The 25125-nt window shown below is 41.3% G+C and overlaps 1 protein-coding gene across 16 annotated transcripts in view; it reads right to left on the bottom strand.

Moving 5' to 3' along the window:
- peli3 (pellino E3 ubiquitin protein ligase family member 3) overlaps positions 1-25125 on the bottom strand; it is a 41997-nt gene that overhangs the window by 16074 nt on the left and 798 nt on the right. The window contains exons 1-5 of one of the 16 annotated variants that reach the window (XM_085255003.1): positions 22173-22381; positions 19399-19634; positions 11568-11644; positions 8523-8720; positions 549-678 (exon numbers count right to left, since the gene is read on the bottom strand). In XM_085255003.1, coding sequence (XP_085111129.1) covers positions 549-678; positions 8523-8695 — 303 coding nt within the window. In that variant the 5' untranslated portion in view covers positions 8696-8720; positions 11568-11644; positions 19399-19634; positions 22173-22381. The other 15 variants (XM_085254971.1, XM_085254977.1, XM_085254955.1 and 12 more) reach the window with 15 other exon arrangements.

Raw genomic sequence — 25125 nt, forward strand, 5'->3', positions numbered from 1 at the left:
TCTCTCTCGCCCTCTCTCGTCCCCTCTCCCTCTCTTGTGCTCCCTCGCCCTCTCTTGCCCTCTCTCTCCTCTCTCTCTCTCGTGCTCCCTCGCCCTCTCTCGCCCCCTCTTGTGCTCCCTCGCCCTCTCTCGTCCTCTCTCGTCCTCTCTCGTCCCCTCTGCCTCTCTTGTGCTCCCTCTCTTGTGCTCCCTCGCCCACTCTTGCCCTCTCTCGTCCCCTCTCCCTCTCTCGCCCTCTCTCGCCCCCTCTCCCTCTCTTTTGCCTCCTCTGTCTCGTCGTGTCTGATTAGCTCCAGCTGTGTTTCCCTCCCATTTCTCGTTCCCTCATGATCCCTTGTGTATTTAACCAGCAGAAGGTGAAACTGATCAATAAGCCCTTCTGCTCTGATTAGATCAATATCCCAGAAGTTTAACTGAGTGGATGTTTGAAAATATCAGGTTAATGTTTTGAGCAGTATATACATATTTTTATTGTAACTTATTTTTTGCTCAGATCAGTGACAATTCAATGATGAATTACTTAATAGTATAACAAACTGATTTCTTACCTTTGACACCAAAGGAGTTGAGACATTGTGGATAACATCAGGTTTGACCCCGTTGGCTTTGGGTCTCTTGTAAAGAGCCAGACGACTTCTTCTGCGACCTTTGTCCCCATTGGCCAGTGACCCGTTGTGCCTGTGAAAAATAAAATCAATTGTACCTCACTATAATGGCTATAAAGACTTAAGTTTAAATAATTCCTTAGCAGAAAAACAAACATCGTAGCAAGTTTTTCTTTTTTTTTAAATTCTATATAAGTCAAAGGTGCTCCCAATGGAAAACTGCATCAGTGCTGGGCTGGTCAGTGGACTTTTGAAATCAACAATGGCAACCTGGGATGAGGAAGAAATCTGTTTCAGAAAGAAACTATTTCATGCACCATGTATTCAAGTGTACTACGTAGGTGCACGGCTTAAAGTGGGATTTGGCAGGTGGTAAAACAACGACTCATGTCAGTCACATATCTGTTGGTAGCTCTTGGAGATGTGTTCTTTGTCGACAGGCTATCTGACCTTTGATGTTGCTGGCTCTGAAGTTCACTACTCTTTGTGAATTGTACCAACTATATTCTACAATATATAAACAGCTGTTACAGGAGCCATTGTGGCTGCTTTGCAAATTGTAGCCAGTAAGAAACTTGTACAAAAGCAGTACTTGGCAAGTGTTTAAAAAACATGAGCAACTTAAATTCAAATTGATGAGTCTTTCAAGAGGCAAGTCAGTATACTCAGCAGTCAGATTAAAGAAAAAAAGGTCAACAAAAATCTTTTAAAATACTGCAAATGACTAGTTTTAGCCTACACTAACCATCCCGTGTAACCGCTGAATAACATTTAATTATAATTCTGTTTGTTAAGCAACAGCTCATGTGCAGATCTACCATCTGAATGAAAAATAACATGAATTAGAATCCCAGAAAACTGATGCTTGTCATCTGAGCGTTGCATTTTCAGTGGAAGAAACGTTTCATCACTTTTCACTCAAATGAACTCTTCAGTCTCAGCAGACTGCAGGTTTCCATAGACTTATAAACAGTGCATTTGCATAATGACCAAAGCTAGCACTGCTGACTGACAGTGAGGTGTGTGGTCAGACTCATGATTGGTGATATGCAAACTGATATTGAACAATGGTCATGAATACCATTCAAGGGGAGTTGAGGAAGGGCTGCACACTGCACCGTAAGATGGTGAAAGATGCAGCCCTGGCCCCTCTTTGGTTCAGAGACGGTCTTTCCCTTTTCACATAAATGACCTCATTGACTCTGTGCTCAAGCCAGCATTCCTCCTTCTCCAGGATGTGCACATCACCCTCATCTTTGAAAGAGGGATTAGTTTGAAATGATGGCTGCACAGAGAGTTGTCGGAGGCAGCCTCTTAACCGTCACAGAAATATACACCTCCAGATGCAGGAAGAGGGCCACCTGTATCATGCAGGACCCCACTCACCCAGCACACCCACTCTTTGTCCCCTCAGGCAGGAGGCTGAGCATCAAATGCAAAACCACCAGACTGAGAAACAGCTTCATTCCAGAAGCTCTGAGACTTCTCAGTGCATAATGTTAAAGAAACTGCTACTGTAGTACCTTAATCAGCTGATACTTTGCTGCTAAAATATTTATACCTACACTCAAAACTCTGGAACAGCTTGCCGATTGATCCAATCCTTTAAATCACGTTTAAAAACCCACCTGTTCAAGCTTGCCTTCCAAACAACTTAGTTTTTAACGTTTCCCCGGTTCATGCTTGTTGTCACGTCACCATTTTATAACTGTATTTCTCTTGCTGATAATTGTATTTCCTGCTCCTTTACTGCTGTAACCCCGCAAATGCGGCTCGTCTGTGAAGCACTTTGATGTACCTGAGACTTTTAAATGTGCTATAGAAATAAAACTGAAACACTTCTATATCTATACTCCATACTGTTACTCAGGTTGTTGCACTTCACTTATTTGTATTATTCTATTTGGTACTGTTTTATTACTTGTCATTCTGTTGTTTTTATGGAAAACTGGGACCATGGGTAATTTTGTTCCACCTCATGGAAACATGCAATGAGAAAGACAATAAAGCTTCCTTGAATCCTTGAACCCCTTATTACTGGCCTATAGGTGTAAATAATCCTAGCCTCACATGGTAGCTGTTCTGTATTGTGCATCCATTCAATCAGAGGTTGTTTGGTTTTCTTGATGTGTAATTTACAGCAATCCTCCTGGAACTTAACAGAGTGCACTGCATCAACCTGTTTGTCCCAGGGCAGCTGACCTTGGGAGTGGACCTATTTTTAATGCAAAGTGTTTTGGGGTTTGAAAGCCACAGAGAGGTGGCATTCTGAAAAAATGGGCCTGCTCACATATAAGGGACCACTGAAGGTTCTCGTTTATGCAGCGGTGATCCTTCTCTCCTGGATTACCTGGAGCGTCCTCACATTCACTCAATGCTTTTTTGATATCATGTACTTTTGCTGCTCTTGCTGCTGCATCTGTGGGTGAGGATGGTTTTCATTGTGTTTCATAACACAGAATGAACACAATTTGTGTCAAACTTGTATTTCACTGGATAAGAGTCAAACCTTATTTACTCATCTGTATGTGTTGGTTATGTTACATGATAACTTTTAAATGCCCATTACTGAATTTCACAGTCTAAGAAATCTAGCCTTTAATTTTCAGATCCTCCCTGGTGAACGTCATGTGTTTGTCCACCAAGTTAATGTGATCAGTGACTTGTGGTATGTCCTGAGAGTTTATTTCCACCCTGGTATTATCCAAAAAAACTGAGCCAATGGCTGGGTGGCGTTTGGGTTTTCAGTACAGACTTGGTGTAGCTTTCCCCTGCAGTCCATAGGATTGTCATTTTCTAGCTGTGTCAGACAATCTATCACCATCTTGCTGTAACCACGAGCTGGATCCCCTTTCAGGGTCACATAAATATTTTTGTCACTACGCAGTAACAACATTTTCCAATGATAGTCTGTCTGGTTTAGCAAAACTCTGCTACTGTCAATATCAACGTCCATTTTTATTTCTGTAGCACATTTAAAAGCAACAAAGTTGACCAAAGTGCTTCACAAGTTAGTTCATGAACAAGAGAAAACAAAAGAAAAAATAAATACAGGAAAATAAGACATGCGAATAGAAAGAAGCAAGAAGCAAATACAATATATTTAACATAAAAACACACAAAAAGAGGACCTGGTGTCACTCAAAATGAACTCGAATTAAAAGCCAATGTAAAAAAAATTTCAGAGTCTTCAGAGTTTCAAGATAGCATTTGAAAGACTGTATAGACTCTGAACTATGAGTATCGAGTCTAGGCGCTGCAACTGAGAAGGCTCGATCTCCTCTATGCTTTAATCGAGACCTCGGCTGTACTAAAAACATTTGGGTAGATGATCTCAGTGCTGTTTAGTTGCTATTGCTTCAATAGCTGGGTGTTTATTTAAAACATAAAACTGAAAGTAGGTAAAAGCATCTTAAAATAAGCACGATAATGGACAGGGAGCCAGTGTAAATTTGATAAAACTGGAGTGATGTGATCGTACCTTCTAACACCTGTTAGAAGACATACAGCAGCATTTTGGACTAAGAGAACCACAGTAGTCCAATCAAGAGGTGTTGAAGGCATGAATACGTTTTTTGCAGGTCTTTAGGAGGAAAATAAGGCTTTGCAACTTCACGGAACTGATAAAAACTGGTCTTCACAACTCTGAAAACTTGCTTCTCTAATTTAAAAGAGCTATTTCCAGGATTTCTTACAGTCTGGGAATGATGACAGGTAAAAGGGCCGAGGGTATGAGTTAACTGATCCAAAAACAATAACTTCAGTCTTATTTTTGTTTAGGGTAAGAAAATTCTGTGTCAGCCAGTCTTTAATGTCTGATGATGATGTTGTGTGTACTGAGTGACAAGAGTGCTTTGCTTGTTTTGATGTTGATATTGGATGCTGGCTTAGCAAAATTCTGCTAATGTCAATATCATGTCAATTTTATTTCTGTAGCACATTATGTGTCAAATCGATCTATTCTATCGTTGCTCCATTGTGATGACCATCTCACACAACACCAGAGAGTGGATGGTTCTGCACTGAGATGTGTTCTCCCAATGCCTGGTTGCACAACGCTTTTAGAGCATCATTTTCAAACGTGTGACAGTGTGTTCATGTCCCTATAGACTGTCTGTGCTTAACAAGCAAATTATTCGGAAAGAAGTGGCTGCTATGCTGGAGATGGGGGTGACAGAGGAGTCACAGAAAGCTTGGTGTAGCCCCATCGTTCTTGTAGTGAAGATGCCTGCCCCATGCCCCATGCTACTGGTAGATTACCTTGACCTTTTTTTCCCCTTGGACTGTGTAGACTTCTCCACTCTATATACAGTAATTTGCACTAATTTGTCACTCCTCCTGGTCAGACCACCACTTTGCTGCGCCTCATGGACCATGCTGCATCCACACGCTGCACATGCTGCCGTGAATGATGTTATCATCCACAATGACACCTGGGTGGAGCAGATGCAGCGAGCGTACACAGTCCTACAGTCGCTGAGGAGCTAGCTGCTGGGGCCAGAGAGGAGAGAGAGGTAGCAGGAACATCCGGAGTGAGGAGCGCTGACAAATCACGAGGAGCTGGAAAAACTCCCCGCAAAAGCACAACACGAGTAAAAGTATGCTTTAAAGACTCATCCATTGCTGAGCATTGGGTCAGTCCTATTTTTGTTTTTTCATTAGTGTCTGCTTACATATGACACTTTGCAAGAATGCTGGACTTTTTTCATCATTATCAGACATTTTTTACCATATCTGTTTAAAATGACAGATTCTGGTTCATTTTGAGCTAAAGCAAGACCTGCGAACACCAGGCTCAGTCAAATTCATGCTCAGTCATTGCCAAAGATTTCAGTGTGCTGAAAGCATGTTGGCACACTGCTTAACAACAAATATTTCTGGAACAACTTCACCTACTCTCAGGGTGGATGGAGAAGATAAGGATGTGATGACGCAGAGACTCCAGGAACACTTAAGAGTAACGAGACACAACTTTAGCCCAGTGGTTCCCAAAATGGGGGGTGTGCCTCCCAGGGGGGGCGCAGGGCCATTGCAAGGGGGGCACGGTATAAATTAAAAAAAAGAACGCTTGGACACTGCTAGCATAACGGACGGGTTTTTGATGCGGCTCCCACACAAACGCAAAGCAGAGGATGAAGCATCGCCAAATATGCTTCCAAACCAACTTCCTTCCAAGCCAAAGACTAAAATATGATGAAGCATTCCTGCCTTTGGCTTCACCTGCACAACAGTTTTAATCACGGACAAACAGTATCCCACATTCTTCATTTTTAGTTCACAAACACTTCTTATAACGACTAACTACTCCTGAAAGAGGTTTTAGCTCTTTATACAGTAAAGTTACAGGAGGATGAAAATAATTATCAGACAAAATGTCCTTCATTTGTTAAAATAACCCCATGATACCACGTGAGCACACTATAAGCACACTATATACACAGTGTATGAGTTACAGAAACATTGTGGGTGTGTGTACAAGGGGATTATATATGATATAATAAGTAAATAAGGGTTTAAGGGCTGTGGTCATTAAGGATGAGGATGGTAATTGCACATCTGCCAGAATATTGTACAGAAAAAGGAAAGACCAAAATATCGCACAGAGTCAATAGCAGCGACAGAATGACTGTATGGCAGAGGTCTGCTCATGCTCTTAATTTGCATTAATGGTTCTGACAAGTTGTTCTTTAGTCTGTTGGTTTTGCTCCTGATGCCAGAGGGCAGGATGTTGAAGAGGTGGTGGTTATAATCGCCGTGGCTCTAGAGAGACATCTAGAGCTGACAATGGAGTCCAGGGGTGAGAGTGGACAGACGATCACCTTCGCTGCAGTTCTGATGACCCTCTGGTGTCTCTTCTTATCGGCTGTTGTGCAACCAGCGTACCACAGGGATGGCAGCACTCTCGATTGTGGCTTGATAGAAGAACACTAGTAGGTTTGCAGCCTGTTCCAACTCATCTCAGGACGCCCTCTCCACATACTCACCTTTTATGGACAGGGGAGGGGGATCAGCTTTTGTCTTGCACAAGTCCATGACCACTTCCTTGGTTTTCCTGGTATTGAGGGTGAGGTTATTGTAGTCACACCATTCTGTCAGACGCTGGACCTCATCTCTGTAGGCGGTGTCATCATCGTTGGTGTTGCTGTCGTCTGCAAATTTGATGATGATGTTGCAGGGATAGGGGGGTGCAGTCAGTGGTGTAGATGGTGTACAGGAGTGGACTCAGCACACATCCCTGTGGTGAGCCAGTGCTGAGTGGCAGGGCGGATGGTCTCTGGTTGCAAGCCTGACTGATTGTGTTCGGTCAGTAAGGATATGTGCACTAAAGGACATATCCTGGCCGAAAATGACTCCGACGCTCCTCACAGTGAAGGCCGAGGCAGTGCAGTCCAGAGTAAGAATCTGGTTAGAGCCTTCTATTTCTACGATTATTAGTGTCATGGCCAATAACCTCGGTTTGATCTGAATGTAGAATCAGAAAATTAGATGGCATCCAGGTCTTTATGTTTTTAAGTCATTCCTGCGTTATATAAGGGATAATATTCCCAAAAAAGTAATTACATTACCGTTACTTTCCCGTAAGCAGGCTGCGTCACTGTGTTACTAAACTGTGATTTTGTTTGTGAGAGTGTCTCATGACAGTGACGTACGAGCGTGCGACTCCGTGGCAGCAACAGACATGTGCAGATCAACAATGGATAACATGGAGTGCAGGACAGAGTACGACCACTCAGTGTTTAAAGCTTGGAAGTACTCGCATTACTTTGAGTTTCTGTAAAAAGTGACAAAAACATTAGTGCTGCGTCAGGTTGTTTGATAATTCCAAAGAGCCTGACCCGCCCCCACAAAATGTAGCCCACACAGCTGATAGGAGTGATACACGCATGCACATCTACCAAGGTAAAACTGGTAATACACTAATACACTTTAATTTAGCTTGAAATAACTTTCCAATCTAAAGTACAAAGACAAGACTCAAAATGATTTGAAAAGCAGCAGTGTTCAAATAACAACTTTGAAATAGCTTCATGAAGCCTGCAGAGCACTTAAAAAAGAAGAACTTAATACAGAGAAATTATGGGTCAAGTTAATGTCACATGGTTATTGGTTACATGTCTGCAAAACCTCGAGTGGTTGAAAACTAGTCGTCAAATCAGTTTGAAGACAAGTTGGCAAGTTTATGCTCTTTAGTAAGTAAGTAAGCTTCCTGGTGTGCAAGTGCAACTGGTCATAACTGGACTTTCAATCTCAAAATCAAACCCACACTGAAAGAGGCTCAGAAGCAGACAGGAAGATATCCTTGACCTCGACGCCAAATGAAAATCTGGGGCTTGACTGTTATTAGCCTATTCCCTGAATCATCATTTCTCCATACATGCATGTGACCTACACTGACCTACTGTTTCTAATCAAGAAAATATATAGTGCATCAAGACCTTTACAGCACATCTAGAGCGTACAGAAATTAATAAGATGGGAATTATTATCTTATTTACTAATATTTTCATCTGTCTATCAAATGCATCTCATGGCTAAAACATGGTTTCCATTTAATGTGGAACTTTTGACACTCAAAGGTCAAATGTCAGAGCTGGGAGTGACATCATTCCCAGCTTAAACATTTGTTCAGTAGTAAAGCTGGAAAAGCAAAGAAAGAGAATTTGTTTTGCTCCTTGGCAGAGGGTTGAGCCATTCATGCGTTGCTAGCAACACAGTGCACTGTACGCAGTGTACAGACAGATCATGTTCAATGCTCTGCTTTTGTTGGACTTTCTAAACTGGAAGTCCAACTTTAGGGACTTGGAGCTAAGGAAGCCTAAGAATTCCAAACATGAATGAACACACCTGTATAATCAGGCAGATTCATGAAGTTAACATCAGACGTACATCAGAGCACACAGTACTTTAATATCATACCCCAAGACGACGAGCTCTCCATACTTTACAGGCTCCTTGTCCTCAGGAAAGACTCCATCGTGGGGTTGTGAGCTTGAGCCCAAAGGAGGCGAGGGCTGGCTCTTGTTGCAGGATGGGCGCAGCTCCAGAGATGGGGGGGGACACAACGCCTCTGAGCTACCCTCCAAAACCATGCCCACCGGCCACAGCTGGGGCTCGCTGCTGGGGAGAACAGGTCAGAAGAAAATCATAAAAGCCTGTGCGTTTGAATGAGAAACGTACATTTAAAGTAGTAGTGTAGCACATCTTTAATATCTGATCATATCACAATGGTGTGACAGATGATAAAATGCAAACAATCTCATGCATGAATTATAGGTCAACATTAGCACACAGGCTGCAATATAAAAGTATTCATAGCTTCCTCGAACTCTACCACCTGCACCGTTAAGCAGTGTTTTCTCACACAGAGAAGATTCCCAGTTCCAGTCTTCTGGTTGGCTGTGGCCCCGTCTGTGTGGAGGTTGCATGTTTTCCTTTGTGTACATGAGTTTTCAGCTATTTGAGTTCGTTATTTGTTTGTTGTTGGGTTAATTGGTGACTTGAACTATTAAATTTAACAGTTTTGGCAACAGGCTAATATAGAGAGCAGACAACCATTTGCACTCACAGTCACCCCTGTGTGCACTTTAGACTCACCAGTTAACCTAACCCCACTAACTGCATGTCTGTGGACTGTGGGAGGAAGTCAGAGAGAGCCCACACAGACACAAGCTCCACACAGAAAGGGCCCGGCCCTGGTGGATTCGAACCTGGGACCTTCTTGCTGCGAAGCAACAATGTGGTGGTGTTAACACTGTTGCCTCACAGTATGAACGTCCTTTTTTAACAGAGCGAGAGATTTTTCATCATAGTATTTCTGAACATAATACTTTTCTTTGGAAATTGTTTTTACAAATAACAAAATTATTTCAGCAAAAAAACATAAATTTCAATCATCAATATTATGACCCTGAGAAAAAATGACTCTTTGATTTAGTCATAGAGCCAACCATGATGTGCTGTTCAAACTTTCAAGTTAAAGCTGAGGGTTAGCTTTTAATTCACATACAGTATAAAAACATCAGGTCTGAGCCGTCACTTGAGGGAGAATGATGCCAAAAACAGAAGAAATCAGGTTAAACATGAGAAAAGTAATTTCTGATGCTGAGAAACCAAAGGTCATATCCAACATAGCCTGTTTTTCCAATTTTCAAGTCCTGGGATGAGAAATTCAGAGCCACTCAGTACAAAACAACTCAGGTCGACATAGCAAAGACTGAAAGACAGTCAGAATCAGCTTCACTGTCCCAGTATGCAGACCGAGTATTTGGGTATTTCTTTGATTTCAGTGTATGTGGCAGATTAGACACACACAATGCAGACAATAGCAACAGACAGACAAAAACAAAAAGGACTCTTTGATTCAGCAGCAGGTGTGACGAGTCTTTTATGTAGAAACTTAAGTGTTCAGAGGGTTTCCGCCTGTGGGGTGCAGTGCTGTGTAGTGCCTACCACAGGGGAGGACCTGGAACAGATTGTGTTCAGGGTGCGAGAGCTTTGCAGTGATGTTTCTTTCTCATTCATTACATTTGTTTTTATTTTTAAAAGTCCCAAATTACAACACCAAGGTTTCTGCAGGCCTCACTGTCTATTACGATCTGTTCTTCCTGAGCTGATGGAGGAATTATATCCTCTGCTGAGCCTTTTTAATAAAAATAGTTAGAAATGTGTCTAATGATCCCAGAACAACTGCCAAGACACTTGTGAATGACTTAACCAAGTCCTGAGTGTGGTCTGAAAGAAGACTATTACCATGTTCATGCACAGAAATTGATTGTGAGGATTACAAAGAAAATGTCTGTTACAGGAAATATTCTGTGAAAAGCCAAAATGTCCATAAATATTAATCTCTCATAGTAATTTAGTAAAAGCCGGACACGGCCCAGATTCTTCAGTGTTTTCTTTGAAAGTTGCTGCCTTCAAGCCCCAAAACAAAGTAGACGATACTTGCAGTTCCTCCAGAGTATTCTGAAACTCAGGACAGTATCCAGGAGTACAAAGTCAGTGTGCAGCGGTCTAACATAACAGCAGCAGCTACGACAGAGTGAAATGACTCCACAAGACTGAAGGACAGTCCTGATGTCCTCTGGTGTCTCACTGTGGTCTCCTCTGTGGACGCTTTGATGTAAAGCAGCTAAACTGTCTCAGCTGCACACATGGGTGCTGCCAAGGTTTTGGGACCCCACAGAAAAATATCCCTGTGAGTCGCACGACATTAATAATTCAAATCATGACGCCCTAAAATATATTTATAACACTGAGCAGACATGGACGATGTTCTGCTGAGAAAAAGATGGGTTTTGAGATTGATGAGATATGTGCAAGCCATCATTCTAATGTTTTATTATAACGTTATTATTTATTTTATTTTACATTTTCATCTATAAAATGGTCCAAAAGTATTTTTTACTGCTTTAACATTTTTATTTATAATATTAATTATTGTCAGATATAACTTAAATAATCCTTTGGATTATAACACAGTATAAACAAATGAACCATGCTTCTGTCCTGAAGTTGAATTGGTTTTGATTTGTTTACTGAAGCTCTGACGTGCAGCCACACAGCAAGTAAAGGTACACAGCAACAGCCAAAGTGGAAGAGATGAGTAAGTGTCCTGCATTTCATCCACTGAAGACAGAGATTCAGCAATGCAGCCGTAGACCGAAGCTTGAAGTTAAGGCGTTAAGCTTTGCAGCTTACTGATAAGTTCTATGAGAGGTTCAGAGGAAGTCTGTTGTATATCAAAGTCTACGTTTGGTCAGTGCATGTCTCAATCTGTTTAAAAGAATGAAAAATATTTGTTGCACAAGCTTCATACATTTATAATTTTCTTTATCTTGTTTTCATCCACATTCACAGAGGAGAGGGAAAGAAAAAACTAAATACATTTGTCATGTGATCATTGTACAGAGCATTTCTTAAACAAAACAAATGTGATTCAAACACATTTGAAATACTCACCAATCCTAACGAGCTTTTACAATGACAGAGCTAAATGGAAACCAACTACTGCATTTCATAGGCAGAATATCACGTATCTGTAAAATAACAAAACTATCCATTAGTCTCAAAGCCATTTTCACAACAGTGAGGTAAAGCATTCAGCACAGTTCAATCCTAAATATAGAAATAAGCACATGTTAGCATTCACGGTATCTAAGGCAGCTCATCACAGTGTAAATGAACTGAAGAAGGCTTTTGGGTTACAGTCACAACATACTCAGACGTTAGATGTAGATCAGTCACAGATAAGTAACATCACAGACACACTAAACATCTATTATTATTATATTATACACACAAATGGGAATTATATTTAGAATATTATTTATTTATTTATGATTCAATGTTAAGTACAATTCTCTCTACAAGTTATTCTTACATTTTTAGAACTCTTTAGTGAAACAGAACAGCATCTGAACTAACGGGGACACCGTGACGCCCAACAGCTTTCCAATCGATGTGCACGCTATTCCAACAAATGAAAGGAAAGCTTTTCACTAACTCCCCTTCATGGCTAGGCTGGCATAACATTAGCTAAAAGCACAAAGCTTTCATTTCATATAAAAACTGTTCTACTGAAACTCAGGTTTCTGCTTAGTTACTGACTGCAGCAGCTACCATGTAGATCAGCATGTACAGGGGCAGCTGCTACGTGGTGGTAATGTTGCTGCTCCACACTTTAACGGAGCAGCAACATTAACAGCAAGGAGCTACAAATATAATCCTAAAAATAGTACATGAGCATGAATTTCCTCATTTTGTGGCAGCAGACATGTTTCAACAAGCAAGAAACTCCGCCCACATTAGCCTGTTTAATGCAGGCACCTTTCCTTACTACATGACCGATGCAAGTATGTAACTGTCTGTCGTCATACACAGAAAAAAGTCAAGCAAAAGTTGCAAAAAATCATTTCTCAGATTTTATTCACTTATATTTGTTTACCATTGATTTAAAGAAAAGATTTGACATTAGATAACAGGGTCCTGATGCTTGTCTCAATAACATACAGCAAAAACTAAAACCCCAAAATTTTAAAAAACAAAACCCACCTCACCCAGTAAAAATCCAGCTGGGTCGAGCGTCTACAAAGGATCGAAACTCTCTGTGTTACAGTTTTAAATTTGTATTTACTCTTAAAGCGTCCACACCCACTGGAATTCAGTTCAGTTTTATTAATATAGTGTCAAATATCAAGAACGCACTTTATATTGTAAGATAAAGATTCTGAGATAATATAGAAACAACCCCAACAATCAAACGACCCCCTTCGAGCAAGCGCTTGGTGACAGTGCAAAGGAAAAACTTCCATTTATCAGGAAAGCTCTGGTAGAACCAGGCTCAGGGGGGGCAGCCATGTGGCTGAAGGTGAGCGGAGGAAGGCAGGTCAAAAGAGCCAGACAGGAATAATATCTCAGGATTAAATGCAGAGTAGTGTGTAAAAAGGTGAATGAAGAAGAACCATGAGAAGCCCCTGGCAGCCAAGACCCATTGCAGTGGAACTAGAGGAGGATTACGGGAACATCTGATAAGCCCTAACGATAAACGAAACGAAAGTTTGAAGCCTTAATCTTCAAACTTTCCTTTGACTTTTCCTTTGTTAAAATCCGAGAAGTAAAATACAAGATGTCAAAAAGTGAGCCTGTGAGCTTGAAGGCTACTTCTGGCATTAGAACGCAGCTCCGGACAATAAGGACCTCGACGTCCACAAAGACGAGACACATATCTGCCAGTCTTTGGCTCCTTAGTACTTAATGCTAACCTTTCACATATGGTAAATGGCCTGTATTTATATAGCGCTTTACTAGTCCCTAAGGACCCCAAAGCGCTTTACACATCCAGTCATCCACACATTCACACACACATTCACACACTGGTGATGGCAGCTACATGTAGCCACAGCCACCCTGGGGCACACTGACAGAGGCGAGGCTGCCGGACACTGGCGCCACATTAATGCTAACCTTTCACATATAATGGATATAATGCACCGCCTTGGCTGATCAGATTATTCCACAGTTCATTTCCTGTTTTTACCAAGATGCAGTTTGGAATGCTGCAAAGTCAATTTTCCTTCAAAACAGAAACTTGGTGGTTTTCCAGAGACCTCTCCCTGCTATTGAAGAGAGGAGGATGATGCTTTGGCTCCTGGTGGCAAAGGTTCAACAACAAGGTAAGACAGCACACGTCATCAGAGGCCAGCCTTTTCTACCAAGAACCTGAGGGTGGCAACATCCCACCGGTCAGGTTTTTGCTAAATGTAAGACTATAAGTTCTATAACAGTTCCAGCCATTGTCCCGTGAAGTCTTAATTACTATGAAGGCTGTATGAGAAAATGCCAGAGGGGATTTTTGGTAGCAACTAAGAACTGGCCAGTACCTGAGAGCCTTTGGTCGTAGCTCAACCAGAAAACATAAATTAGAAGAAGAGAGGATGACCTCCACCATAATGAGCTTGTCACAGAAGAAGCCCTCAGATATGTGAGAGCAGGACAGGGTAAATTTATTTCTGGAATAGCTTAAAGTACCAATTTCACCAGCCACACCCACCTTGGCAGCTTCTCTCTATATTAATGCACTTGCTAACTACGTGGAAAACGAAGCCCCAAAGATCTGTTACTGTTAAAGGCTGGACTAACCTGTAAGAGCTATTTATAAGATGTAAACTAATGCTCAGGTTTTTACGTGTTTCACAAAGAGTTAGTCTTTTTGACTGCAGGATAATTTATTAAGCCAAATGATAAGCACAGACTCAAATCACTTGAATTATACTCATCTAAGGAGTTAGAATCCACAAGAAAACAGCTGAACTGCTTGGAAGTTGTAATTGGAGCGTTGAAATTTAAGTCCACAGTCTGGGCAGCAGTTGATCCCTGTGGTTCATCCAATCATCTGCACTGCAGGAGACAAAGAGGCTGATATCTTCTGCACTATTTTTTTTACCCAATCCACCAATAAAAAAAATTAGCCAATCAGAATGCTCTATCATTCACATACATTTAAATTCACCAACTGGAAATCCCTGTCAAATGTGTCTAAATTTGCTGTTCCTCCTATCAAAATACGTTTTGAACGCGAGGGTGTCGAGGACTTGTTCTACACAACAGTGTGTTATTTTATGTTCCTGCTGTCAATAATGTGGTGCCAGGAGGGTTTAAAAGTGGGGTTGAGACAATCTCCTGACTGAAAACTCTGTGGGTCAGTTAGCAGGTAAACACTTGGATCTGCACAGGTCACAAAGTTTCCTTCTCTTATCTTTGACAACGATGGCTACGTTCTTAACATAAAATGATGACCTTAGAGCAAAAAATGTGGACTTCTTATTGATTCTCTTTATATTTATTAATGATTCATAATTCATTTTAAAATATTAACACATAATTAGTCCTTTTATTTTAAAGTAAATTATCAAACAATACATTACTAGCATGATATCTAAATAAATAAAAGAATCACAAAATGAAATTGTAAATGAATTTAATAATGGATTATTATTGTTATTATTATTATTTTTGCACAATTCATTACTGAAGCACAAAATGCTTTAATTTGATGCATGTGACTCTTCTGGTCCTCCATACAAATCCATGGAAAATGAAAAATAATGTAGGAAATGAATGAAAGCTACTATAAGAAGAAGGTGATCAGAAAGAGAGAAACAATGTAGAAAATAGAAGAAGCTGGGGTTTAAATGACAGGGACAGGTGGAGCACGGAGAAAGAAAAGACACAAGAAACCTTAAATTACTTTCTGTGGATGGAGAAGAGAGGAGGGTGCTTTTGTGTGTTTGATTATATGTGTCAGCAAGTGCATGCGCACAAGTGTCAGGGTGATGAATTGCCTGTTCTAAGCCACACATTTTCTAATAAACCCACAGTCACATCCTGTGTGTGCAGACACAGGGATGCAGCTCTGAGCAGAGTGGATACACTTGCTAAGCTACTGTAGCCAGAAGTACTTAGTTACAATAGTTTGACTGTAAAGCAGCAGAAGGCTTATTGACATAGTTATGAAGGTATGTAAGTAAATACTGATTTTTATAATATATAATTTGTCTCATTGTTGAAAAATATTCAAAAATTGTGAATAATTAACAGATTATGAATTCCTCCTTCTTCCATGGGAGACGGGGGGAGAGTAACTATTAAAGTGAATAACTAATAGGACCTAAAATTTTTGTTTTTTATTTGTAGCATTTCCAGATTTAGTTTTAGTGCTTATACTATGACATGTGATTTGTCCTTAAGGGCCACACTACAGTTTTCAGGAGTAGAGAACGACATTATGAAATATGGAAAAGCATATTTTGTAAGACATTACTTCTAAAAACCTTTTCGCTTATTAGGCAAGTATTCAATTAATTCAACTGTGAAGACCTGACCCAATATTTACTTTTGCTTTTTTCTTCTTGATTATCACTTAATACAGATCAGGTTGCTTCTACAAACATCGAGATGACAATTTTGGCTTTAGGTAAATTTAGAGGTCATTTTTTACTTCAATTAAATGTCATAAATGGTTAAGAAAAAAGAGGCAGGGCAAGTTTGTCTGTGGAAGAAAGGGAAGAAGGACCAAGAGACAGAAAAGCCAAATTTGTCTCTTCTATAAACAAATGAACAGAGAGCTAAATATATTCCCCTGACAAATGAACTCTGCATTGAAATATGGCTTCAGGACAAAACTGCCTCACTAGTTGTGTTCTTCAATCTATTTAAATAAAGATGTTCTACTTCTGTCCTTGGACGAATTCTTAGTCACTCTGGTTGACATTAATAAACGTATTATTTTCCCCATAAATCCAGTTTAGTTGTCAAAATAAGGGCAGATATATTTGTAAACATGTAACTTTATTAAACATCAGCTCCGACGTGGACATTTTTGTTTTTTGAAAGCAGGGCAGAGAGCCACAGAGCATGTGTACTGTGCATCATGTAACACTTTATTATGTACAAATCCTACAAGCCAGTGTTATGAACGATTACCCTCCCCCGGTAACAAAGTCAGCCTCTGATCTCTGCACGTGTCTTTCTGCCCGCACTGGGTATCTTTAAGTTGTTAAACTATTATAAAATGTACTTGTCAAGGTCAGGATGTTATGCTATTACAGGTTTGTCCAAATTCTCCACATCAGACGTGAGTGCTGCTATTATGGGATGATCTCATCTCAGTTTTTTCATTGTAGTCGCTTTAATATTTACATTTTCTAAAAGCCAGAGTATTCTAAGAGGGTGTTAATATGCAAGTATTACCAAAGAAAAGACATGATCTATCTCTATCTCTTAAAATAATCTTTACCTTTGAAGATGTGTTCTTCAAAGGTAAGGATTGCTCTGTAATGTAATATTCTACGGTCCTTAGTGGACTGGGAGGCAGTCAGAGGTGGGGGACCTGGTGCTCTGATCCCTGGAATGCCGCCTCACTGGTGAGGAAGGAGCCTGACCTGGTGCTGGAGGTTGGCAGATACCAACCAGATATAATTGGGCTCATGCCAAGAGGCTCTGGAACCAGTTTCTGGAGAGTGGACTCCACCCTGGAGTTTCCCAATGGGAGGCAGTGGTGCAAATGTATCTCCCTGGTTCGCTGCCTGTGCGTTGGAGTTTTCCTCAGGCCCCAGGTCCTGACTATCGTTTGTACCTAAGTGCCAGAATCCCTGGATGAGGTGCTGGAGAGTGCTCCACACAGAGACTCTATTGGGGACTTCAATGCTCTCACACTGATGTTGTTAAACAACCGCACATTGGCATGACCCCTGGGGCGGGTGAGATTCCCCCTCAGTTCCTGAAGATTCTGGATGATGTAGGGCTGTCAGGACTGACATGTCTTTGGGTGGGTTTGGGGGTTTGGGTGCCTCTGGATTTGAAAACTAGGTTGTTGACTCCCCTGTTTAAGTAGGTAAATGGTAAATGGCCTGTATTTATATAGCGCTTTACTAGTCCCTAAGGACCCCACAGCGCTTTACACATCCAGTCATCCACCCATTCACACACATTCACACACTGGTGATGGCAGCTACAATGTAGCCACAGCCACCCTGGGGCGCACTGACAGAGGCGAGGCTGCCAGACACTGGCGCCACCGGGCCCTCTGACCACCACCAGTAGGCAACGGGTGAAGTGTCTTGCCCAAGGACAAGGACATAACGACTGAGACTGTCCAAGCCAGGACTCGAACCGGCAACCTTCCTATTACAAGGCGAACTCCCCCATAAGTAAGGGGACCAGAGGGGGTGCTCCAACTACCGGAGGATCATACTCCTCAGCCTCCCAGGGAAAGTCTATCACAGGGTACTCGAGAGAAGAGTCCATCCGTTAGTCAGCCCTTGGATTCAGGAGAAATAAAGCCACTTTTGCCCTGGTCGTGGAACACTAAACCAGCTCTTTATGTTCTTGAAGATATTTAAGGGGTTGTGAGCATTTGGCCAACCAATGTACTAATGTAATTTCGGGACTTGGAGACAACATTCAACCAAGTCCCTCGGGGTATCCTGTGGAGGGAGTTTCAGGAGTTGGGGCTGTTTGGCCAGTTGTTATGGGCCATTCAAGCTCTACAACTGTAGCAAGTAAGTCAAACACCTTTCTGGTGGCTGGCCTTTGCCACAGATTCTCTTCATGGATCGGATATCTAGGGGTAGCCAAGTCGGGGAGGGTCTCCTCTTTGGTGAGGATGTGGTTCTGTTGGCTGTGAAACGTGAGAATGAAAATTAGCACTTTGACCACGGGTGTTGAACTCCAGTCCTTGAGGACTCCTGAAACTTTTAAATGTGTCCCTGCTGCAACACACCTGAATAAAATTAGTAGGTCATTAGTAAGAACTGACTGCATGCTGATGTGTCAACCCCTAACCTCAAGTAAATGTAAATAAATCTAAGTTTGTGAAAAAATCTAATTCTAAAAGTACTTTTATTGTTGTTCATTCAGTCATGAGCTGCTGTAACATGAATCAAATGGCTGAATTGCCACCTCAGCATGGAGTCAAGTTCTACAGAGTCTTGCTAATGACCTACTAATACAGGTGTGTTACAGCAGGGACACGTGGAAAAGTTTAAAGACACCGGCCCTCGAGGACTGGAGTTCGACACCTATGTCCTAGACTGTGGTTCTCAGCTGGAAAAGGGTCGAGTGACGGATACAACCAGCATATGTGAATTTTCTTCAAAGAGTGGCTGGCCTCGCCCGGGTGAGGAGCTCAGTCATTAAAGAGGGAGTCAGAGTAGAGGTACTGCTCCTACTCATCAAAAGGAGCCAGCTGAGGTGGTTCGGGAATCTGACTAAGATGCCTGCTGAAGTATTCCGGGGATCTCGTACTGGTGAGGAGGTTCTAGGACAGGACTTGCTAGAGAGATTACATTTCTTGGTTGGCTTAGGTACATCTCTGTGTCCCCAACAGGTGGCTGGGGTGAGGGAAGCCTGGGCTTCTCTGCTCTGACTGCTGTCCTAACTACCTGAACCTGGATAAGCAGCACAAAATGGATGGCTGACTGGATGGACGGAAATATTCATCCATCCATTCAGTTCTGATTGACTGATTGATTGTTTGTTTTGGGTTTTTTTTTTCAAGTCAGGTATTGGATCAATGCATGTATTGCTATTTTGTAAAGCATCTTGCAAAGCAAACTAAAGTATAAAATTTTGGGTAATTTAAAAGTTACATAAAAATACCAAGCAGTTAAATAGAGCTTAATGCAGGCTCAACTGGTTAGTCTGGTGCAGAGCAGACTGATGCTTGTGTCACTGTAAGGTTACATCAAGGATGGCAGACATCAATAAGTTTAAGATGATTAGATTTACTCACTTAATTGCCAGCTCTGTTCTAGGATGCCCTCTGGACCCAGTGGAGGTGGTGAGTGACAGGAGAACGGTGGCTAAGCTGTCATCCCTGATGGACAACGTCTCCCACCCCATGCAGCAGACTGTGACAGCACTGAGCAGCTCCTTCAGTGGGAGACTGCGGCACCCACGGTGTGGGACGGAGAGATTTCGCAGGTCTTTCCTCCCCACTGCTGTCAGACTCCACAACAAAGACTTTAACTGAACAAACACACACATCCACACATGTGCAATAACACTAAGTGCAATAATCTTTTCTGGCATCGTTGTATTTTTACTCAGTTGTATATAGCATTCGTATTCTATTTTTATCTTATTGTATATTTTTATTCTATTTTATTCTACTGTATATAGTATTTTATTTTATTCTATTCTGTACAGCTGTGTACTGTATTTATTCTTATTGTATTCTAATTTTTGCGTCATAACTTTTGCACTGTCCACTTCCTGCTGTGACAAAACAAATTTCCCACGTGTGGGACTAATAAAGGTTATCTTATCTTATCTTATCTTTCATGCTGCTTTTATATGACAGCTCATTTTGCATTTACTTATATCTGGTGGAATCAATTTAGATACAAAAATACACAAAGAGCAAAAAATCCCAGAGCAGCAGCAGAAACAAATCAGCTGATCACAGCCTAAACACAAAGAAGACTCAACGGGAACGCACAATACAAATTATTGTGTGACTTATGGAAAGTGACAAAATCCCTTCATACCACTGTATCCATTGCACCGCTTACACATGACCTTAAAGGTCCTCCACATTCCATATCTGTAACCCCTGCCTGTTACCCAGGTAGTAAAGGTAGTAGTTAAAAAAAAGCATACTCAGATAATAATCAATGCTAAAGCGAATATTAAATCACACTTTCAAATATCAGCAGTCTCATAAATGCCTCCTCAAGCCGACACAACTTTAGACACCTCTGCTGCAGGCAGGCAAGCACACAGGTCCTGTCCTCTCACTAACAGCTGAAGTAGTCAACGTAGGTAATACTGAACAACACTTTAGGAGGAATTTTTGAGAGGTCAAGCTCCTGTTTCAACAGTTATAATTTAATCTTGCTGGGACACACAGTAGTGTTTGCCGTTGTGGTTGGGTATGGTTTGTGGCTCACCTGCAGAGGAGGGGTGGAGCAGTGGGATTAGGATTTCGTGTCAGGGAAGGCTGGTGGTCACAGCCGGCAAGCACAACCTAACCATGCCTTCTCTACTCGAGTACTGGGACCTGAAGCAGCTGAAAAGCTGTGCAAGTAGTGGAAAACCTCATGAAGAAACACACTTTTCTTGCAACGACGTGTGCGACTGGTCCTTTATGATTATAGCAGATTAACTATTAGTAATTTTCAACAGTCACGTTAGCTGTTTTTAATCATTAACATAGAAACTAGCAGGCAGTCGTTAGATTAAAAACCCCGAAAAGCAATAATTGCTGTTGGGCTGAATGGGTCACCGATGGGATATGGAGCTGTGGCTGACTGGATTACAGACGCCTGGAGAACCAGGTGGGTTGCTGGCTGTGCAGAGCAGCAGGAAAACTGTAGCTGAACTGAGATTATTTTTTGTAGCACGCTGTGAGGTCAGTTTTAAAATGCAGGCCGTCGCTGGATCAAAGAAAGCTCTGTTTTTGATGCCTTCATTTTAGCATAGCTGAAATCACACTGATCCAAAGTTAATTTTTAACATTTCCATATTTCTCTTCCTATACAATAATTTAATTATTTAAATGTGTTAGGTAGTGTACTGTTGTACCCTTCATTAGTTGGTTCTGAAATATATTGTCTTCAGCATACGAAAAGAGCTAAATCATCTGCAAAGCGAATACAACCTCTAAACTTAAATACTTTGTTAAATCTACCTTATGGTTAACAAAACTGGTTGATAATTATCGTTTACATTTTCATAGAATTGCTTCTTCTCGTTCAGAGTTGTTGCAGAATGGGGTCCAAAATTTCATGTGATATTGAAAAATGGTTTTGAGTATTTTATCCTAGGACAACTGTAAAGGTGAGACTATTGTTTTGTGTTATTTTTAGCACTACAGCACAGAACTGCATACATTCATTAGTGATGTTGGCGACAGTAATATGCTTTGGAATAGTTTGGCTTCGCGTCTGTAGCCACTAGCAGCCGAATCACAGCACAAAGCCTCAGCAGCACTGAGAATACACAGACGTGTGTTTTGTGTACGGTCACATCCCATCAAGTTACAAATGACTAATTATTGTTGCATCGTGAATATCGTCGAAGGACTGTTACTTTTAACGCTCTGAGCCTTTTTGAATGACCATCCCACCAAATCCTCCTCCGCCTCATTCACTCTGGAAACGTCTAGAAGCTGGAAGTGTCACATGGAAGTGTTAATGCACCACAAAGGCTTGATTTGTGATACAAGATGATTCAAATATGGCTTCTTTCTCCTCTTCTTATTCCTTATGTGTGCGCGGATTGCAGCCAATTGCGTTTTTTCCGGGCCATGTTTGTGTGTGCACGGAGGACGTGTAGTAATCTGAGCAGATGTGATCACACAAACAGGCTACACAGAGAAAAATAAGACATTTACGTAGGTGACTCCCCCGCACGAACAACATAAGCTACATACTGCGAGCACACACCCTCCATGCAGAAGCACGTATATCTGTGTACGACATGTACACAGTAGCCGATATAACAACCAAACGAAACCCGTTCTTCATCACTCACATTAGTCTGACATCACATAAATCTCTTTACCTCATAAAGACTCACGTCAGCCTTGAATAGGCGATAAAGTCAACAATCCACGAATTAAAAGGCGACTTGGATTCCCATCACCTCTCCAGAGGAGGAATAAAGCACAAGACAGGCCGGCTGGCGTCTCCTGACATTTGATGTTTTGTAGAGGAAGCTGCTGTAAGAGGAAAGCTGTAAGAAAGACAGGTGATGGAAAATGGGGATAAACAGGCCCGTACCCGCGGATGTTTGCCAGCAGAGGTCCAGGACGGCTCGGATCTGTGTGGAATTCCTCCTGTTGAAGGGAATATTTGCGGGGGCTTCAGTCGCCGCACGGCCTGGGAAGCGTAAAGAGGAGTGATGGAGAAGAACAGGAAGCGCAGAGCATCACAAGCAATATCATCTCTCTTCTGTTCATCTTACGCCAGAATCGATTCTCCCACAAATAACAGCAGACAGTGCGATGTCACCTCTGTCTCCCCCTCTCTCTCCTCAGCTCAGTTCAAAAGTGCCATACGGCCAGTTTCTTAAAACAACAACACATACATCATAATAGAATAAAATAATAAAAGACAAGTAATTTAAAAAATACAATAAAATAACACAAAGATTAATACACAGTTCAATTTATTATATGCTTCAATAGTCATTTCAGATCATTCACTGTGTCTCCTGGGAGTATTTTCCGTTTTGCAATGTCACTGAAATGTAGATTTACAGGACAAAAATGGTAACAGCAGGTGTTCTTTACTGAATGATTTCCATTTTAGGAGGCCAATAAAGTATGAAATGTATTTAGATGTTCACTGGTGATTGTTTGTCAAGGAAATCTAGTATTGTTTTGCTTTATTTGCATGATTTATTCAATAAAAAAACCTTTCAAGCCAATTTGAAACAAAAGGTTGTGTTACAGAATTCTACAATAAGGTATGTGTGGCAAAATATGATGCGTTAAATAAATGTATCAGGAAAACCATGAGCTGTTAAAAATTGAGACAAAGCGATGCAACCATTTATGACCATGCAACCATGTAAAACAACAGAAAAGCAAAGAGGCTTTGCAATGTTATACTTTATTCATCTGCATATAGTCAAGTTGTGGGGAAAAAAAAGGTTTCATATTCAAAAATGAATGAATTATTTATATTGTGTCTCTGACCTAAAGTCAGAGAAATTGGACTAAAACCTGCACTGAAAGGTTGGATGGACTTAAACCAAGTTCTGAAACATAGAAAACAAAGAACAGGCACAATAATCCTCGTCCCAAACAGGGTAAAGACACAAGGGTACTGGGGAAACTAAGATCAATTACATTACTAAAGATTATAGACCGATTACAAACTCAGGCTGTATCACAACAAGACAAAAAAAGAAGCTTGTGTTAAATGCTGGGTGCAAAAAAATCCATGGTTTTAAGAAGAAGAGTGCCCTTTATTTGCCATGAGGGCATGATGCTGGTCTGTGCACTGGTATCCAGCTTGAATATTGTCTTTACATTTTCGCATCCAAGTTCTCTGTCTGCATGTGCGCCAGCCTCATCTTCAGTTACAGTAACAGTAACCACAAACAGTTTGATGGAGCGCACTTCTCTACGACCTGATTCATGTGAAACTTCGTTCTATAGGCTTTTGCAAACTAATATTTTTTGTATTTCAGACACTGTCAAGCATTCTGCTTGTGTACTGTGGTGTCTCACGTGCCTTAACTGGTGCTTCTAACCTTTCTCGTAACCCATCAGCGTGCCCTACTGTGCCCTTTCTTCCATGTTTATGTTGTATTGAGTGGACCTCGTGGCTGTTGCTAGCCATAGCCTTTAGCTGCATCTGAGCTCACTCATGGGAGGGGCCTATGTCTGTTTAGGTCTGCTCCTTAGCTGGGCAGCTTTTCCCTTACTATTGATGAGCAAGTTCCAAATACAATACAGTCCCTGACCATTTGGTCATTATTTCTATAGTTACAGTCTTTCACCTGTAGCTTCAGCGCTGTAACAAAGTGCTGAATTGACTCATTGGGGAATTACAAAGTTACCAGTTACCAGTTTTCAGTACCACTGAAAAGAAGAGTTCCTTTATTTTATTCCAATATTCTAAATGGCACCATATTGTATAAGTTGCTGCTGCAGTGACACTTGAATTCATCACTTTTTGTTGGCTAATTTTGTAATAGAGGCTGACAGAGGTGCAGGAGCAAATCAGCCTGGCCTGCACTGAACACCCGCCTTGGACGGGTGCAGAAGCTAATTCAAGAGGTGGATACACATTGAAACATTGCACATACCAAATGCTCCAATGTGTTTATGACCTCGGATAACCTGTAGGAGCACCTTTGGCAGGCCTACACACTGACATTAGCCCACTCTCATCAGAACAGTGTGAAATTATTGCACATGTCTAAAAGCGCTGCCCATCTAATGATGCTGGAGGATGAAGAAAAGGGAATTATCCTAATTCCAGAGACCACAGCAATGGCTGAAAGTCTGAAGAGATGTCCTGCAGGGAGGACGTGAAATGTCACTGTGGATAGTGGAGGTCCAAATGTACCCGAGTGAACCAAACACTGGAAAACTGGAGAATCCCCAAGAGTGTTGGGGTGATTGTGAAGACTAGCCTATCCATTCACTTAAACACTGGAACCCAAAGCAAAATCAAATATACATTATATAGATATAAAAACAACTGGGCTGTAAAATCCTTAAAATATCTTAATAAAAACCACGTCTGCTTTCAAGGAGAAAATAAAACAGGCAGGTCAGCTCTGACTCCGTCTGTGCTCTCAATTTTTCCTGCTTTCAACAGAAGATGTTATTTGTAGCATTGAGTGACATCATCCTCACTATGATCTGTTACTCACACACTGCACCGCCATAAAAAGTATATTTATATTTATATAGAAACAAAAGCTAGAAAAACTATTTCCTGACAGATGTGTTTTTTCCTATCCCCCCTTTTCTTCCCAGTTATGCAGGTACACTATG

This window comes from Mchenga conophoros, linkage group LG3 (genome assembly GCF_057382185.1).
Source record: "Mchenga conophoros isolate Kocher_MC1m ecotype Shallow Benthic linkage group LG3, M_conophoros_male_GT1.1, whole genome shotgun sequence".
Classification (NCBI taxonomy): Eukaryota; Metazoa; Chordata; class Actinopteri; order Cichliformes; family Cichlidae; genus Mchenga; species Mchenga conophoros.